Source organism: Trachinotus anak, unplaced genomic scaffold, assembly GCF_046630095.1.
Source record: "Trachinotus anak isolate AG129_WGS33_773 ecotype Australia unplaced genomic scaffold, CSIRO_AGI_Tana_v1 ptg000014l, whole genome shotgun sequence".
In the NCBI taxonomy this organism is placed as follows: domain Eukaryota; kingdom Metazoa; phylum Chordata; class Actinopteri; order Carangiformes; family Carangidae; genus Trachinotus; species Trachinotus anak.
In genome coordinates this window covers 1,349,648-1,370,026 of record NW_027273865.1, presented here as the reverse complement: position 1 = coordinate 1,370,026, position 20,379 = coordinate 1,349,648, and the positions used below count along the sequence as shown (strand labels likewise).

The following is a 20,379-nucleotide window of genomic DNA, read 5'->3' as shown; positions in this document are numbered from 1 at the left end:
TTTGAACAGCTCAGTTTGAACTTGGCGGTGTCCTAACGATGGCTATTCTAGATAAGGATGAGGCAGAGGACTTTTCAACAGAGCACCCATGGCCTTATCTCAAGTCCATATTTTAAATTTGAGAAATACAGAAGCTTCCTTTCATTTTAAATGTTTGCTGTGTTTGCCATGACCAAACTTCATCACTGCCCAAAAGAATTTGCTGTCTAACTTGAGAAATTATGCCCAGGTATTTAACATTTATTTAATTCCAGATAAAATTTTAAACAGACTTCTTGTAGTAGTTGGCTGCCCTTTTCTTGTCCATTTCTATGGTCTTTCTAGCATTGTGAACGGTTATTCAGTGTGTTGAGACGGCTCCAAACTTGGGGTCCACAATGGGACAAGACAGGAACAAGCTTCCAAAGTGAGTCACAGTCAAGTGATTGATTACATTGATTGACTGATACATTCATGGATGTATCTTTGCATTTTTACCTTAACCAGTGCTTTGCTTTTTTATGACAGTGGCAATAATAATGAGCTGAGCAATGGCAGCTGGTTAAACACATAGCCTATAATGTCACATATGCATATGCATATGCAGCAAGCTTTCATAAAAAATGATATGGGTATTGGGGAGGGGGGGCTGTGCCCCAGTAGAGCTTTATGTCTAGTAACGCCCCTGGTTGGGAACTGAGAAGATCAGTTGCTGGAGTTTTGAAAGTGAAATGTTGTCCCATTCTTGCCTGATACAGGATTTCAACTGCTCAACAGTTCGGGGTCTCCTTTGTCGTATTTTTTGTTTCATGATGCTCCAGATGTTTTCAGTGGGTGACAGGTCTGGACTACAGACAGGTCAGTTTAGTGTCCGTACTCTTCCACCATGGAGCCATGCTGTTGTAATGCTCTCAGAATGTGGTTTGGCATTGTCTTGCTGAAATATGCAAGGCTGTCACTGAAAAAGATGTTGTCTGGATGGCAGCATATGTTGCTCCAAAACCTATAAATACCATACAGCATTAGTGGAGCCTTCCCAGATGTGCAAGCTACCCAAGCCATGGAAACTAATGCCTCCCCTACCATCACTGTTGCTGGCCTTTGAACTGTGCACTGATAACAAGCTGGATGGTCCCTCTCCTGCCCCGAGGACACAGCATCCATGATTTCTAAAAAGAATTTGAAATTTTGATTCATCAGACCACATGACAGTTTTCCATTTCACTTAAATGAGCTTGAGCCCAGAGAAGTTGGTGACATTTCTAGATCATGTTTAGATATGTTTTCTTTGCATGGTAGAATTTCAACCTGCATTTATGGATGAAGTAACAAACTGTGTTCACAGATGATAGTTTTCATAAGTGTTTCTGAGTCCATGCAGTGAGCCTGTGCAGTTTTTAATGCAGTGCTGCCTTAGGACCCAAAGATAACAGCCATCCAATATTGGTTTTCAGCCTTGTCGCTTGAGCACAGAGATTTCTCTGGATGCTCTGAATCTTTTAATGACATTATGAACCATAGAGCCTGAAATTACCAGATTCTTTGCAGTTTTACGTTGAGGAACATTATTCTTAAACTGTTGCACTATTTGCCCACACAGTCTTTCACAGAGTGGTGAAGCTCTCCCCATCTTCACTGCACAGAAACTCTGCCTCTCTGTTAGGCTCTTTTTTACCCAATCATCTATTGACCTGTTGCCAATTAACCTAATTAGTTGTTAGATATTCAACAAGGTTATTTTTTTAGCATTACACAACTTTTCCAGTTGTTGCCCCATCCCAACTTTTTTGAAATGTGTTGCTGGCATCAAATTCAAATTGAGGAAATATTTTTCATAAAACAATAACATTTCAACATTTTGACATTTGATATGTTGTTTTTGTTCTATTTTTAATTAAGTATGGTGTCACGAACTGGCTCACAGTTCAAAGACAAAGAAGGAGGGAGAGCACACATGCTTAAAAAACAAACAACAAAAATAATTTATCAAAGTAACCTATTTACATTGCCAAACAAAAATAGGACATGTTGAATCTGTAAAATCAGTAGTGTATGGGAATGCATGAATGAGTGAAGGTGCTGAGTGCTAAAATCAACCAGACAAATGAAAGAAACAAAGAAGGGATGTTGCTGATGGGAGGGATACATGTTTTGCAAATCATCACATTCTGTCTTTCTTTACCTTTTACACAGCGTTCCAACTTTTTTGGAAACGGCGTTGTAATTTGTTTCCCATTTCTAAAGTTTCCAGATTTTCACAAGGGACTGCCGGGAGCATCTTGAGCGCTAACCACAAACTGCACTTTCCACAATCAACTTAATGTCTGTCTGATGGATTAATTGGGGCTAAATACTATCAGAAATCTGTGTACCAGTAGAAGAGGACTGAATTTTGATGTGTATGTGTATATCTGAAGTATGTGCATGTATATTGATGACAGAAAAACAAAGGCAGAAGAAGAGTGGGTTTTGTGTGTGTGTGTGTGTGTGTGTGTGTGTGTGTGTGTGTGTGTGTGTTTGTGTGCGCGCGCACGTGTGCCTATGGGAGTTTTCTAGGTTGTTGCTGCTTGACATGACAGCACTGTGATAACTACTAATGAGGACACAAGAGAGAACATGAAATTAGACTCAAAATAAACACGTCAACACACACACACACGCTTGCATGCACGATCCAAGAAAGTATTTTAAGAGAAAATTAAGCAAAAAAGTAGACGTAAGCAGACAGCAGAGCAGATAATGTCAGCTGACAGCCTAATTCAGCTACAGGCCATGTGCTAGTTGAGCTTTTATTCAGATTAAATTACTTATAAGAACCTTTGAGATTGTGGGATTGACTTTCCTTGTTACCATGAACTTTCTCCTTATCTGAGGGCTTACACAGGGGGTGGATGATAGCAACATTAAATACTGCTTACTGTCATGTGTTTCACTGATGTAAAAATGTACCCAAGATAAGATAAATAAGACTTTAATAATCCCAAAGGGAAATAGAAGGGTTCCAGTACCTTACCTTCAAATTACACATTAAATACCCATAGAAGAAAGGAATATAAGATAAAAATGGAATAACAACAATATTAATAAAACAATAATGAAATAAACAAGGAGAAAATAGAAATGGAAATGTATGGACCCGAATGAGAGAGTTGCCTCTATGCGACTGGAAGTTGCTAAGGTGAAGACTCCGACCGTTGTCTGTGCTTAATTACCCAACAGCAGTTCAGATTATCTGCCCTTCTTGGGGTCATCTGGTGGGGTCCGGAAAGGGACTGTAGTTCTTCTGGGGGATTACAATCCTCATGTGGGCAATGATAGAGAGACCTGGGGAGGATGATTGGGAGGACTGGCTTACCTGTTCTGAAACTGCCTGATCTTGCCCCGTGCACAGTGGCACATCACTCTGCTAGTGTGCCATGTTCCTGGCTTCCTTGCCTTTCCTAACTACTACCATGGCTACCTCACACAACCCCACATCAAATAACCTAAACTATGCCTTTAAACAACACAGCCATACATGTTGATGGAGTTCCTACAACAGGCTGACACTCACACATGGTGCAATGCATGCTTGAATTTGACAGCCAAAATGAAAATAGTAATAATTCAAAGCAAAAGAGGTTTCTTAACTACATTACTGTCTTTAAATATCCTACAATTAATTTTAAAGAAAAAGAAAATAATTTAAAAAGGAAAAATGCAGAAAAAAATCCAGGAAAGTCTCATCAGGGAAAAACTGTCTTTATTCCAGTGCATATTGAACTAATTAACCATTTTTAATACATGTTCAGGCACATTTACAATCATTTAATACTGCACTTATGAATAGCTTTAAAATCGTCTTTGGCTTTCTATATTGTCAAACATGCTAATAGTGACAACCCCACAGAGAATTATAGTTGCAAAGCTCTCCAGCCCCTCTTTATTCATTTTTGGGGTTTTACAGAATTTGATATATGGTTCAGGTGCAGTGCGATGCAGCTTTTCATTTAATCACACTTATCAATAACGGCAAATTGATTGATTTTGTAAAACATAAGTAATTTAAATGGACAACACTACTAGCAAGTAAGAAAGCTGCTGTTTTACACCTTTCTGTTTTACTTTTATAAATGTGTCCATTCAGGTGCTTAGTAGGTTTCATGATAATTACTCTTATTAAATCTGCTGAAAACCTGTGTTTAACTTCTGAGCAACTTGTGAAAAACATACAACAATTGAAAAAATAATTATATTAATTCTACAATAATATTTTATATTTACCGATTATAACAGAGAAGGATGTGGTCCAGAAACTGCTTGGAAAATGTATTATCAGAATATGCAAATACAGCATATAAACATAGAATTAAGTAAGTAGCAGTTCATTACATTCATGATAAACACATTCAAACTCTTCTGAAGAGATATCTAATGCATGTCAAAAGGTTACAGGCAGAAATGTATCATTAGGCTGGAAATGAAGACATCAAACTTTCAAAGGCCAATTACTGGAAAGCAAAATGTGTATAAATAAATGTGGTTAGATGGGGGACATTAAGGGTCTAATCTTACCTCAAATCGCATGAGTCTTTGTTAGTGTCAGCCTAACACAGTTGCCCACGCTGCTTAAATAGAATATACACTTGTGCGGATGTTAGAGACAGGCCGCAAAGTGGGCATCCCAAGAAGACGGCACCCCAAGAAGACCGTTTCCTCATCTTGTCAGCACTTAGGAACCATAGGCAGTCCTCTACAGATTTGTTGTCAAGGTTTGCAGGACGATATGCCCGACGGCTCTCTGCCCAGACAATCCGGAACAGACTGCATGCAGCCAATCTCCAGTCTCATTGAGCTGCCAGGAAGCCTGCCGTGACTGCCCTTTACCATCAGGCCCATTTGCGCTGGTGTCGGCAACACTTGCAATTGAACCTGAACATGGAGGAATGTTATGTTCAGCTATGAGTCCAGATTCTGCTCACGGCACTTGGATCATAACATCAAAGTGTGGAGAAGACGCACAGAACGCTTTGGTGATTGCTGGACTGATTAACATCTTTTGGTGGAGGCAGTGTGATGGTATGAGGCAGCATCTCCCTCACTGGAAAAACGAGGCTTGTCATCATTGGAGGTAATCTCAAGGCAGAGAGATATCGAGATGAAATTCTGCAACCAGTGGCAATCCCATATCTCCACAGTCTGGGACCAAACTCTAGCCTCTAAGATGACAACGCTCGCCCCCACAGAGCGGGGTTTATCAGAGACTACCTCCAGAACTTGGGAGTGGAGAGGATGGAATGGCCTGCCAGCAGTCCTGATCTCAACCCCATTGAACACTTGTGGGATCAGCTTGGGCATGCTGTTTGTGCCAGAGTGACCAACACAACCACATTGGCTGACTTGCGACAAATGCTTGTTGAAGAATGGGATGCCATCCCACAGCAGTGTGTGACCAGGCGGGTGACCAGCATGAGGAGGAGGTGCCAGGCTGTTGTGGCTGTGTATGGTTCTTCCACATGCTACTGAGGCTCCTGTTTGTTAAATGAATGAATTGTTAAATTGCCAATATGTCTTATTTCTACAGACTTCAATCATTCAATCCACCAAACAACACCAAACAAGAGTCAACATAAAAAAAACGGTTTGGCATTGGCAGAGAATATCTGACAAATCTTTCATGGGTGCAACCCACATACTCAGCTATGCTGCTCATCCCACAAATGCATGTTCCTTACAAATGTGGCACCATTTAAAAGGGAAATTAACAGGCTTTCCAATGGTATAAAAATTATTGCCAAGAAGCATTGTTACAACAAAGAAATAATCTACCAAATACAAATTTCCTTACTTTTTGTGCTTAGTTTATATTAAAATTAGCCTCTCTGTCTTGCTCCAGCTTGTTGTTAAGAGACCAACACTGTGTTTCCTTGATGAGTTTTCCCTTCTTTTTTCTATTTTGTTTGCCACTTGCAGCTTGAAGTGAAGGGGGTTACCCCCAAAGTTTCCAACAAATTTCGTCCCAGCATATAAGTCTCCCCTGTGAGACTAACCACAGGTTATGTGGTTTTGTGGTTAAAAGAATGCAATGCTGGAAGACAATTTCATGTGTAAAGCACTGTGCTCTGTAACAATTATCAACAAAATCAGAAACAGCAGAAATAATGCTAAAACCTGCTGACAAACAACATCCATAATCTAAATTACAAAAATCAAGTGTGTGTGTGTGCATGTGTGTGTGTGTGTGTGTGTGTGTGTGTGCGCGCACATGATTTGCACCTGTGGACTACAGTAATAGTTCATTCAGTCACAATAGGTACTTGTCAGATAAACAGGTTTTTTAGGCTTGTAAAAACAGTATTTATTGTATATTATATGTTTTCTGTCACGACCCCTCCGTAACACCTGTCTACTTGTTGTGAGTGTGTGTTTTTTTATTATTTTTCTGCCTTTGGTATGAGTGGGTGTATTTTATTTTGTCTCTGAAAGATATCGGCAATTGCCTGCTCATCTGTTAAGACTCTGCAACGGCATCTAGCTCCTGCTGAATCGTCTATGGTTTGTTTATGTACCACACTCCAGTTCAGTCATAGTTACAATCATAATTATATTATTCAGTCGCTTGGTTCTTGCCTGTCTGCACCCCAAGACTCATTCCACTCCTTTTTGACTCCAGGAGTCGGCAACGACGACCTGCCAGTTCTACCTGCCTGCAACCAAAGCCAGCTCTCCACCATTCTGCCTCACCGTCCCGAATAAAATACTTTTTATTCAGACCTTACCTGCTCTCCCATATCTACATTTGGTTCCAGCCACTGATTAGTGACATTTTCACCAGTATCTGTTTGTTTGTCAGCAGGATTAACAAAAGTACAGGGAAAGAAAAAAAACATAACATTTTGGTGCACATCTGGTCAAAGGGGTAGAATGAGGATTTTTAATTTAAATCAATTTCCAAATTCCTGCAAGATAGGGCTTTGTTTTTTGTTGTTGTTGACATTTTCATCAATTGTTAAAAAAAAAATGAATATGAAAAAATTATAAATATTGACATAAAAAATCTGACATTTTTGCACCCTAGTGTATAGAGTGCTTTATTTAATGTTAATCTGTAGTTTTATTCATTTATTATTACCATTATTTTTGTAAACAGTTGCATTATCTTTCACCTTAGGAGGCTGGCAAATAAACTACACCAAATCACTGTCTTTGACTATGCCTGTGTTTGTCCCATTGCAGGAGTTTGGGAAGAACCCCCATGACAGTCTGCTGGAAAGCGTCGGCAAATCACAGATTTTTAAAGTGACACTGCTGTGTTTCTACTGGCTTTAATCCCCTGGTCCGTTTGTTATGGAGAGGAGGACACCTCTGCAGATAATTCGGGTGCTGGTAAAAACCTCCAGAATGTGTGGCTCATAAATTAGCAGTTAGTTAGTTAGTTTAGCAGTTTAGGACCCTTCGCCAATGTCCTGCGTCTGCATACTGTGGGCGAAACACTGATTTTAAATGTGAAACTGCTTTCAGTGCATTTAATGGTTATAATCACCGAGCTTTTTCATTTTAGAGAGGAGGAGACCTCTGTAGATAATTCAGCTCCAGGTAAAAACCTCCTGAATGACTGACATTGAAGGAATACAAACTGGGAGAATCTTACAGCAATGGTGGTGAACAACAACAACCATGATCCCACACTATTTCATGATGTCGCCCATCTTGTTATTGTTTGGATTGAGAGTCCCCCAGCTGGAGAAGTTACATACTGTGCATTTAATGACTTACAGCTTGATTTCCATTTCTTTATAAAGACTTACAGAGACTTAAAAACTGTGTGTGTGTGTGTGTGTGTGTGTGTGTGTGTGTGTGCAAATCACACAATAGACAAGTGGGCTCACACAGGTGTAATATTTCTACATGTATGGGTGGTGTAATGCATTTCAGGGATCCCTGCAGACAGGCACACAGAAAGAGGGTGTTAGCACTTGATGAATAAATGTAAGCTGACACAACAATGTGCACAGAGTTTTTTTCAAACTTCATGCTTTTCAGAGCACAAAAAAAGATGAAAGTGTGTGGCAAACTATGATTTGAGTTTGTGTAGTTTGTGTAGGAATTTCAGAATCAGAAGCTATAATCAGCACAGTGCCAATCTGTCGGAAAAGGAACAGAATGACAAACTGCAATGAGGAGTTAAAGAGCAAGGTACCACCCAAGTACCACTCATCATCAATGCAGGGGTCAAAGGTCAAACAGGCTTGAAACTTCAAAGAGGAAACTACTGAGTGTATGTGCACTAAAAAGGTTTGGGATGCTATTTTTTGTTTGTTTGTTTTTTGGGTTTTTTTGCTTCTCTGTTGTAATGTTACTGCAATTTCATGATTCCCTGAGGATAAACCAAAGTAACACCACCTCCTGGGTAAACATTATAGTATGGTGTACCTCTGAAAATGACTGAAATATGGAGATATGGTATTATATACAGTATATTTTGGCTATGGGAACAGAATTCAATGTGGACAGTGTTGTGTGTTGATGGAATTACCGTTAACTGCTTCACCACCTCACCCACAACTAATGGGAATGTGGTTAATTGAACTTAAAGTAGCGGGCGCCACATTAACCCATTTAGACTGAAGGCAACATGCGCACGTTTATTTATAGCTGGGAACACTGCACAAATTTCCACTTGCCTTAATTTTTTAACTTCAGAAAACTTAAAACTAAACAGTTAGTGCCATCAGAACTTGAAAGTTAAAGCTTAAAGTTATATTGCTAAAGAGACTGGCTTTAATATGTAGCTGCACCATCTCATCCATGTGGTTAATTCAACGTGAGGTAGCAGGGGCCACATTAACATTATTATCATCTGGCTAATAGGGGATTGACTGTATGAACACACAATAACAAAGCCTCTGGTCACACTACGCTATCAGACAGAGACATGATAGCACACTGCACACACTCCTACTCATATCAGAAAGGTACAGTGTACTGCTTATCTCTTAAACTGTGATTTCAGCGATATTTGCTCATAAAATGATCCCTCAGAAAGAAAGTTAGAAGCAATAGAAAATCTTTATTTTGTCTCTTGCACAGTGGACAGCCTCTGTCTGCAATAGTTTAGCCTTGATTTACCTCACCTCAAGAATGTAACAGACTTTTATTTGAGCCAGGTTTATATTAGAGGCAGGTCTTTTTCTGGAATTCCCTCTGTTTGAAATGTATAACCCTTTAAAACCGAATGCGTCGTCGGCGACACATTTGCGCAGGCGCACTTTGGATTACCATAACACTGTAACGGTTTCAGCGATCGATAAAATTCCAACGGTTTCTGAAAGCTAAGACCTTGCGCTTTATAGGCATATAGGTGTCATTATGGTAATTTCACTCCCGCTCCTGCCATAAAGCCGGGAAAGTGCCCCTTTGTTACCGGCAAATACAGAGACAGTAGAGTGGAGTAACAGAGCACAATACTGATCGAAAATGTCAACAAAACGGCCTTCCCGCGCAACAAAACCTCCGCGGAGGTACACAGATGATGAGGACAAACGAGCAGCCAAAGGAGCAACTTCTGGCGAAGAAAGGTAATGTTAGACGAGTTGAATTTCCAAGTTGAATTTCTGAATGAATGAAGCTCTCTCTAACTTTTCTCTATCTAGTTTTTACTTTCCTTATGTTATTGTATGTGTAAATCGACGCTTGTATTGCGTGGTGACTTTTTTAGAATCGTGCAATGTTACGTTACCAAGTCTTGTTTGTGTAACAAATTATTCTGTGTGTGTTATTATATGCACGTGTCCACCACATTTTTATGTTTCGATGAGCCATTAGATAATTGAATTTCTCTTCAGGGATGAATAAAGTTATATCTATCTATCTATCTATCTATCTATCTATCTATCTATCTATCTATCAGAGGTCATATTCAGGGCCGTAGAGGGAGAAGACGTGGGGATGCTGGAGGCTCCGGTGATGGTGTCAGGGACCGTAGCCGCTCACCGCAGCATCAAAGGTGGAAGACTGAGGCAGAGCCTGATGATGGGGTCCCTCAACCACTGAAGTTCAACCCCAGACGCACCCCGGGTGTCCAACCCCCTCTCAATATGGGAAACCCACCACCAGGTGAAATCTTTTCCCACTTCTTTGATGCTGCAGTTTTCTGACTCCTCTGCAAAAACACCAACAGGAATGCAGCCATAAACCTGGAGAAAGGGAAAAAGTTAATCTGGACTGATATAACTCCTGATGAAATGAAGAAATTCATTGGCATGTTGCTCTACATGGCAGTTTTGAAACTGCCGAGGATCAGTGACTTTTGGCATCGGCAAACAATATTCCACGTGTCATTCCCCGCCACCGTCATGTCCCAAGACCAGTTCATGGCCATTTTGTCCAATCTTCATTTGAGTGACCCAGACAGAAATGAGGATAATGACAAGAAAAAGGGCACAGAGGATTATGACCACCTACACCGAGTCAGACCACTCATGGAGATGATTTGCGTGAACTGCAAGGCCATCTACCACCCAGGACAGCACCTTGCAGTCGATGAGAGGATGGTTGGGACCAAGGCCAGGCTCAGCATCAAGCAGTACATGAAGGCCAAGCCAACAAAGTGGGGGCTGAAGTTTTTTGTGCTTGCTGACATGAACGGCTACATGGTTGACTTCATGGTTTACACGGGCAAGTCCAAGTGGGCATCAGGGAAGGGGCTCTCATATGATGTCGTAGCAGGACTGGTCAACAAAGACTATCTGGGGTCTGGGTATACGATATACACGGACAATTTCTACACCAGTTCCCTCCTCTTCCGACACCTGAGGCAGCAGGGATTCGGAGCTTGTGGGACCTACAGGTAATGTGCAATGGCTGCTCACTGCTCCTAGTGATGTGTATCATATATAGTATGTGTCAAATGCAGAGAGTAAATGCAGTGTATACAAGTACTATGAGATGACAAAGTATTCTTCTTCTTATACAGGCAGGGAAAAGTTGGTGTCCCCACCACCCAAGAAAATGTCCTCACAAAGAGATCACCACGGGGCAGCATCCGGTGGATCAGGGACAGAGATCTTCTGTTTGTGAAGTGGATGGATATGAGAGAAGTCTCCATGTGCTCCACCATCCACCCAGTCTACAGTGGGGACGCAGTGGAGCCCTGGTCGAAGACAGGTGATGGGCCACAACAGAAGATCTCTGTCCCTAGACCCACCTCAGTCACGGAGTACAACAAGTACATGGGGGGAGTAGACACATCAGACCAGATGATTGGCACGAACTCTGTCCACCGGAAAACGAGGAGATGGCCCACCACTGTCTTCCAACATCTGCTTGACATTGCCATGACCAATTCATTCGTGGTCCACAAGACTCGCTGTGCCAGCCTGCAAGAGCAGCCTATGACACGTCAGCGATTCCAGGAGGAGCTTACTGCGCACCTCCTTGGAGTTGATGTGAAAACTGGCCCACAGAGGACCCAGGGTAACCAGCATCTGCCTGTCCCCACGAGCAGCGGCCACACACAGTCTGACAGAGCCAGCATAGGGCGACGGCGCTGCAAGCTCTGTAATAGGAGCACTCCCTGGAAGTGTCAGGAGTGTGATGTGGGCCTGTGTCTGCGGCCAGAGAGGAACTGCTTCTGGCAGCACCACCAAGGTGTTTGAGTCCACAGCCAGAGAGGAGCAATTGCCCTGTGTGGGGGAACAACCCCTGTATATAGTTTTATTTCTATGGCTGTTATGCACTACAAGTTTATTGTAAGTTCACAAATTATATTGTGAATGGTTCTATACTTTTCATGTTTCAGATTTAGGATGCAAATCCTGTTATTCATTTTATTCTGAAATCAAATTCCCTCTTTGTGTTGTCCCTTCATTTAAACTCTTATTGCAGTGTTAGGCCATGCAGTAAATTGAAAATAACTGCCAGATATTGAAAGGTCCAAGTATTCTGGAGACATGGACAAAAGCACTTACTCACAGGACATTTTCTGACCTTTTTATAGTCAAAATAAGCAAGGGACTCCGGGCGGCCATTTTGAGGCTCAGGTGTTAAAGGGTTAACTGGTTAAACCGTTATTTGATTATGAAGCCTCATTTTCAGTCACTCCCATTTCCCATGTTAAGGGACTTCATTATGGGTTAATACAAACTCAAAATTTTGAATTAAAAGCCCAGTGGAAAGAAACCCTTTATTTACAAGACATGCTATTCAGTTCTACAAGTTTCTATATCAGTTACTTATGACTTCTCTCTCTCCCTCCCACTCTCCTGTACTCTCTTGTTTGGCACATCATATGTTTAAGTATGTTTCCCAAACATAAGAAACTTCAACAACTGAGTTTCATGTAGATTAACCACAAGCAGACGCTATGGTACTGAAACAAGAATTGCTCAATAAAAATGATTACTACTCCCAGATAGTCCATCCATCCATGAATTATCAAAACTGCAAATCCAGCAGACATTGGGCGAGGGCAGGGTACACTCTGGACAGGTCGCCAGCCTATCACAGGGCTGACATATAAAGACAAAAAACTATTCACACTCACACCTACGGGCAATTTAGAGTCACTAACTGACCTAATGTGCATGTCTTTGGACTGTGGGAGGAAGCTGGAGTACCCAGAGGGAACCCATGCGCAGCACATGCAAACCCAGGGCTCAGGCTTCTTGCTGTGAGGCGACAGTGCTAACCACTGCACTACCGTGCTGCCCCTACCCCTAGATAGTGAGGGCTAGATGCATCGTTCCACTTTTAAAATGTCAAACATGACTAAGCAATGAACAATAACTTGTAAATAGCTTGTCGATATATCTCTTGTAATTAACAAGTTATTAATTTTTTAATGAGGAGTGGATAAAATCATTAATAGCTCAAAAAATGCAAACGCTACAGACCATGGTAAAATACTTCAACTAATCAAAAACTGTGTGATAGTTCCATAGTGTGGACAGTTATTGGTGCTGAGATTATTCATGATCATAAATAAACCATGAGGTGGACCAGGAAAACTCTTTCGTCTCTGGATCTATGTGCTATTAGACTAAATTGATGAAAGAAAAATTATGGAGCTGGCAGCTTCAGCAGGTGAAAGCTCGCTGCCAGAGCTGAGAGTCTGCTGCAAGTCTAGCTTCAAGTGAGCAGCACGCTACAGCACCTGACACAGTAAAAGCAGCAGCTGTTGCTTGCGTCTATCACATGCATTTTCTGAAGAAAATGCATAAGTTTACAGTTTTTTTTTTAATCTTCCATTGGTAAAAGTGGTACTGCATCATACACCATAACAGCTATTAGTGTGACATTTTCAGGGGCAGTACAGAATGGAATGGTTCATTCACAAGTAAGAATACATCTAAGATTACCATAATGAATGTAAACAACCAAAAAGACTATTGCTAGTACTCAATGCTGTCAAGCAAGTATGTTAGTATTGGGTGTTGAAAAAAGAGTTAGAGACAATAATTTATCACTGGCTAGCTAATAGATACAAGCAGTAAGGTTGTATATCAGGAAAAGTTAAAAACATCAAAAAAGTTAGCTGAACTACTAATACTAAGGTAGCTATACTACTAATACAGCCAAAGTTTATTTTGACTTTTTATCTTGAATTTTCAGTGGCATGTTGAGAAAAAAGCTGAAGTGCTAGTTGTAGCTACACAGACATTTTTTTTTTCCTTATGATTTAGATTGCATAATGACAGAACAGTGTCATCAACAGAACACTAACAAGCCAAGCCTTTTTCAGTAAGCATACAGACTGTTTTGAGTGTACTTAATTTGGTCACTTCTCCAGTGTGAACACATACTACATACTAAACCAAACATAAAACATACAAAGAACATGTTCAGATTGAGTATGCATTGTGGTTCCGGGAGCATCTTTCATCTGTGGCAGTTTGACAGGCAGACTGAAATAAGAGAAAAAACGTGCAGTCATACATCCTTTCAACGTGTTGGGATGAATGTGGTGGTCTGAGCTGAGCTTGACTCACGGTGTAGTCTGCATGATTCAGTCACACGTGGAATGTATTCTACATTCACGATTAATGATTTTTAACATAACATTTTGTTTAACATTTTGTAACAGTTTTTCTACACTGTAAAAAAAATTCCGTAGAATTTACGGTAAAATACTGGCAGCTGTGGTTGCCAGAATTTTACCATAGAAAATACAGTCACAATGTATAAGACATTACGGTATGCTGTTTTGGCAACCGTAAATTTCACAGTAGAGAACTGTTATTTGTTTACGGTAATTTGCTGTAAAAAATAACAGTTATAGAAGTAAAACTGTTAACAGTAATTTGCTGTAAAAATAACAGTTATAGAATAAAAGTGTTTACGGTAATTTTCTGTAAAAATAACAGTTATTATATAAACTGTTTACGGTAAATTCTTTTTAAAATAACAGATATACTGTAAACCTAATTACAGTCCATCAGTGAAAAAACACGGTAAAACTGTAAGATATAGTACGGTATTTTATTGCAAAGTTCAACTTTACGGTAAAATACTGGCAGCTGTGGTTGCCAGAATTTCACCGTAAAAAATATGGTACAACACATATGGAATTACAGTTTGTTGGCGTAGATTTTACAGTCAGCAAATGCAAATGGTAAATTATAAAGGAAATAACCAATTAAGCCCATTGTAAACCAAAGTACAGACTATAATTGATAAACTTTAAGAACCTCTCTTTGCATATACACATTCTCTGTGAAAAACAGAACTTGTCCAGTATACTCACAAGGCAGTTTTGACATCTTGAAAAGACAGTGTGTGTCCATACATATGAAGGATAGTCCACAGAAGAAATAAACATCATGAATCACTTGCCCTGTGTTGATCAACACTAATGAGTCACTGAGTCCAGACTTAGCTGAAGAGGGCTATCAACATGGACATGGTGTTCAAGAAACTGGAACTTAAAGCATTCAGCAGTCACCAGTTCCTAAATCCTGAATTCTGTCCATAATACAGATTTTTTTTCTACTGTATGTTTGTATGAAGCTGTTGGCACCGTGCACTTGAGGGAGATCGATTGAGTGAAGTTTGAGTTGTGCTTGCATCTACTCATTTGCTACACTGACTTAAACCATTGCTTACCTCTAATTAGCCTTGACAAGACTGGTGTTTGAGTCATTGGGTCCAGACTTGACTGAAGACAGGTGGGACAGAGTCTCATACAGACATGGTACAATGTTAAGGAAACTGGAACTTTGGGCAGGTGTTGTCATCATTCCTGCTTGAAAATTCACCAGCAGTCTTCAATCAGGTGTTTACTGTGGACTGGCATGAATCTCTCTGCAACCAGACAAAGAAAGACAACAAAGAAAAAATTGTTAATGATAATAATGATAATTATTATTATATAGCACTTACATTGTTGCAAAGTGCTTCCCGCAACAACAACAACAACAACAACAACAAAAAACAAAACATTAATTAAAGAAGTTGGAACAGAAAAACAATTAAATGGTGAATGAGGAGTAGGTTTAAAAAATCTCATAAAAAGGCCAACCTATAAATATGATTTCAGGAGGCGCTTAAAACAGTTAACAGATTTAGCAGATCTAATAGATTGAGAGAGATTGAGGGAGAAACTGTGGAGGCTACAGCTGAAAACACACAATGCTTTTGATTTGACATCGACTCAGTGATTTTGATTTTTTTAAGGATAGTTCCGAGGATTTACCCTTAAGGAACTCCAGATAACAGGGTAGTAGACATATATGGGAGACATAATTATTGATGTGGCCATGTAAGTATTTGACAGGTATGAAGAAACAAAAACATTTAATGGCAGCATCAGTTCAGAAGCCTATCTATTTAAATGTACTCACTGCTGATAACGATGACAACAAATCAGAGTACTGGCCATACTGCATTCCTGCAAAGTTGACTGCCTTGCATTATCCAGCTGCACCGTGCTGTGGAGAAGGTGAAATTATTTGTTAAAAATTATATGGCTAAGGTGTTAAAGGGATCATTCTCACTTGTTATGTTATCTTTGAATTTGCCTAGATTAAGTGTCAATAAATTAACTAAATTACTAAATTACTTACTAAATTCTGTTATCTGTAGATGACGCCGTCAACATGGCTCTGCACTTCATCCTCCAGCACCTGGACTCCTCAGGGACCTATGCCAGGATCCTGTTTGTGGACTTCAGCTCTGCCTTCAACACCATCATCCCGGCTCTGCTGCAGGACAAGCTCTCCCAGCTGAGCGTGCCTGACTCCACCTGCAGGTGGATCACCGACTTCCTGTCTGACAGGAGGCAGCACGTGAAGCTAGGAAAGCACGTGTCTGACTCCCAGACCATCAGCACTGGATCCCCGCAAGGCTGCGTTCTTTCTCCTCTGCTCTTCTCCCTGTACACCAACACCTGCACCTCCAGCCATCAGTCTGTCAAGCTCCTGAAGTTTGCAGACGACACCACTCTCATTGGATTCATCTCTGATGGCGATGAGTCTGCCTACAGGTGGGAGACTGAGCGTCTGGTGACCTGGTGCAGGCAGAACAACCTAGAGCTAAACGCTCTGAAGACAGTGGAAATGATAGTGGACTTCAGGAAGAGCCCAGCCCCACCCACCCCCATCTCCCTGTGTGACTCCCCCGTGGCTACCGTGGAGCATTTTCGCTTCTTGGGAACCACCATCACACAGGATCTCAAATGGAAGCTAAACATCAGCTCCCTCATCAAAAAAGCTCAGCAGAGGATGTATTTCCTGAGGCAATTGAAGAAGTTCAACCTGCCAAGGACTATGATGGTGAACTTCTACACCTCCATCATTGAGTCCATCCTCACCTCCTCCATCACCATCTGGTACGCTGCTGCCACGGAGAGGGACAATAACAGACTGCAGCGTATCATCCACTCTGCTGAGAAGATGATTGGCTGCAATCTTCCGTCCCTCCAGGACCTGTACGCCTCAAGGACACTGAGGCGTGCAGGGAAGATTGTAGCTGACTCCTCCCACCCTGGACACAAACTCTTTGAGTCACTCCCCTCTGGCAGGAGGCTGCGGTCCTTCAGGACCAAAACCTCTCGCCACAAAAATAGCTTCTTCCCATCTGCTATTAGCCTCATCAACAAGGCTAGAGAGCCCCACTGTTGCTGATCAATTGCACCAATCACCAGAAAAAATTCCTTGTATGTGAAAACATACTTGGCAATAAAACTGATTCTGATTCTGATTCTGAATAAATGTTTCCTTCGTAATACATCCAAGTCTCCTTGTATCATCTTTTATTAAGAGTAAACCAGTTTCTCCATTATTTCCATCACAATTAGATTATGAAATGCCTAGATTTATGCTGTGCTTAAAGGTAGAGTATGCAGAATTAAAAAAAAAAAAAAACAACAACATACGGACAAACATAAATCTTCTCAATCATCTCAATCATCACTCATGACCCACTAGAAGTGTGTGGTGGTCTGTTTTTCTCCTGAGACTCAGCCCTCAGCCATTGTTTTGATGTGTGGCTGGTCTCCTTCTGGGCGGCAACCAGTGCTTATAAAAAGAGATTAACATAAAGCCTTCTATTGTTAAATTAATGCATGGTCAACTGTGCAATCACTTATCACTATTTATCCTCGACAAGACTGGTACTCACAAGGGTAGATTAGTAGGCCAGCAAAGAAGTTGATGACTCCATGTCAAGTACAACCACTAGTAGACTACCTGAAAGAAAGTGTAAGGAGATATAAGAAGACAGGATATACATCCCCTCAAGTGAAATATGAAATCATCAACTCTTTCACCCTTTCCAACACACAGGTTACAAATTACAAGCAAATGACTCAAAAACATGAGCAGCTGGGCCAGCCAAAGACCATGTAACACATATTTTTAATATCACAGCGGCCAAGGTTCAATTGTGCCTTGGGCCATGCTACATATCATCCCCTCTCTCTCCACTGTGTTTCTTGTCTATCTCTAGTGCCACTGTCCAGTAAAGCAGAAATAATATCTTTAAAAGTTAAAAACAAAAACAGCTTGTTTTTGGCATTTACATGGATTAGAGACTCACCATTTTCCTGGCTGACACAAAGCCATTAAGTTGTTCCCTCTAAGTCCATAACCAGTCATAGAACTTTGGATGCGATGCCTGAAAGGTGACAGTAGCATAATATTTAAATATTAACACTTGTTAAAGAGACAAGCTAATTTATACAAGTGTACAGATAATTAAGAGAATTTGCTCTTACCATGTTAAAAGATGTATTGGATGTCTTCAGTTTACCTACTGTAAAGGAGAATCTTAGCAACACTGTCACCAGCCTTCAACCTACTCTGTAGTGTCACAAATGCAGTGAAACACAAGCTCAAATGTGCTTCAGTTTTATTAAATTGAATGCATGAATACAAAATGTTCACATAAATTTAAAAGAATATACTACTAACTAATATACTTAGTGAGCATTTCTACCCCATGCAACCCCAATGGGAGTAGGAGCAGATACACTATGCCTCCGGTAAAAATGCGCCTTAAACGCTCCATATCTGCAAAATATCTGCTTGCACCCGGCACCAGTGCACTTAAATAAACAATGTGGTTCATTTCTATGGAGTTTGCAATGAAGCACATAACCCCTCAAAGTCTTAACCGACTTGCTACAGAAGTTACAGCTAAACATTTTTCTAGCATTAGCAACGTTAGCTAGCTAACGTTAATGAATGTGCTCACCTGAAGAAGAGACTCTGCTCCTGTGGGCGCGAATTCAATAAAGCTGTATTGACATGGAACAACAACAAACACTGCTCCTGTGGGCGCGAAGAAACGGTGGTGAACTGAAATACAACATTTCTAGCCTCCGTTAAAGCTAGGGTCTACGATTTGAAAGACGAGGAGAACATTTTGAAAAAAGCTCGTATGGCCCTCCCCTCGTGAGGAGGCTCCGATTTACCGGTACCGGTAATACCGGCGGCGGCCAACAACGCCCCTTAACTGTGATATAATAAGCACGTACCACGGCCTGTCCTGATGTCTTAAATATACCATACTTTTTAACATTCCACTTTCTATAGAAATGATGGTATGATTTAATGGTTTTGTACCGTAAATTTAAACGTAAACACCAGCAAAATCTGTAATTCAGACAGAATGATACCGTCAATTAGGGTAATTACACGCTTGTGACATTACGGTATTTTACCATGAATTTTGCAAACTTTTTATAACATTCACATTAAAATTCTGTATTTTCTACTTAGTAAGACCGTAAAATTTAAAGTTATTTACTGTTTCTTGATTTACGGTAATTCAATGTATTTACTACAGTGATATACTATTTTTGATTTTATGGTATTTTACTGTTGCTATTTGACAGTTTTTTACCGTAATTTCTACGGACATTTTTTACAGTGTAGATACAAATTGCATGTCAGTTGCAGTCATGTGGTATGATAAATAATAGATTCCAATGCTTGGGAATAGGTTCACATATTCACTTAAGTAAGGGTTTACGTATTAATGTGTTCAAGCCATTCAAGTACCAAGGAAACTGTGCCACAGCATGCTGGATATGACCCCCTACTCCTGAGCCAGCTGTACCTCATTCTGTGTGAGTGTGTGTGTGTGTGTGTCTGTGTGTGTTCGACATGTTGTTTAATGACTTTCTTGACATTGCTGCACTAAGCTTTCACATTCACAGCTTTCGCATTAACAACCAGCTGTCCAGAGAGAGACATAGAGCAACCAACAAGACAGACTTAAAAGCTGAAGGCTCAACTGTCAGGGTCACTGATATATCATCCCTCCTGCAGGCTTCCAGCAGCCATATTAACTATCTACTCATAAACCAATGGGCCAGTTCCAGCACATCACCCTCTGGGTTATCAGTGTTGTGGAAGTCTTTGTGAGATGGAGAAAAAGACGATCACCATGAGTTCAGATGTCTCAGGCAGAAGTATTTCTTGTAAGCTCGGTACCGAGGAGAAAATGATTTGCAGTAAACAGTCAGTGTGTGAATCAGAGTAGTGCTACACCAATTTCCTGAGGATGTCTTGACAGTGGGTATATATTCCTAGGTATCACATGGTTGCAACATTTTACCACACCTTACTCCAAATAAGGTTAAACTATAGTCTAAACATTCTTGTGTGAAGATGATATTGGACACCAAAATCAGCATTGTCGCATGTTCTCATGTGTCTTGTCCTTTCACCTACTTAGCTCATCCTTGACAGTGACTAGATCTGAACAATATTTTCTAAGTTTCTAAATTTAAACTCCTTATGTATAAGACCCCAGCTATGGATGATAGTTGTGGCTCCATCTAGACACAAACAGTCATAGAAGCTAAACAGTGAAATATTGTCTAACAATATGAAGATTGTTATGGCCTGAACTCCTGAAGTGTGAGTGAGGCCTAGGAAAACAAGAGAACACTGTAAAGAAGAAAATCTCCTTCATAAT

General features: G+C 40.6%; 1 protein-coding gene and 1 long non-coding RNA gene across 3 annotated transcripts; one reads left to right on the top strand and one right to left on the bottom strand.

The window, feature by feature from the left end:
* The first annotated feature begins 1,118 nt into the window (after positions 1 to 1,118).
* LOC139632261 (piggyBac transposable element-derived protein 4-like) lies at positions 1,119 to 11,638 on the top strand. The gene is made up of 2 exons (XM_071497099.1): positions 1,119 to 10,807; positions 10,934 to 11,638. The coding sequence occupies exons 1-2, from the start codon at positions 10,203 to 10,205 to the stop codon at positions 11,613 to 11,615; spliced, it is 1,287 nt and encodes a 428-aa protein (XP_071353200.1). The 5' UTR covers positions 1,119 to 10,202; the 3' UTR covers positions 11,616 to 11,638.
* A 2,087-nt stretch (positions 11,639 to 13,725) lies between these two features.
* Positions 13,726 to 18,804, bottom strand: LOC139632262 (uncharacterized). Of its 2 annotated transcripts, XR_011693533.1 has the most exons (7): positions 18,649 to 18,804; positions 18,170 to 18,207; positions 17,992 to 18,069; positions 17,379 to 17,642; positions 15,798 to 15,884; positions 15,061 to 15,258; positions 13,726 to 13,862 (listed from the first exon to the last, which is right to left on the bottom strand). It is a non-coding gene; the product is annotated as an uncharacterized lncRNA (long non-coding RNA). The 2 variants fall into 2 exon arrangements; XR_011693532.1 differs by having other exon boundaries at positions 18,170 to 18,804.
* Between the last annotated feature and the right edge of the window lie 1,575 nt (positions 18,805 to 20,379).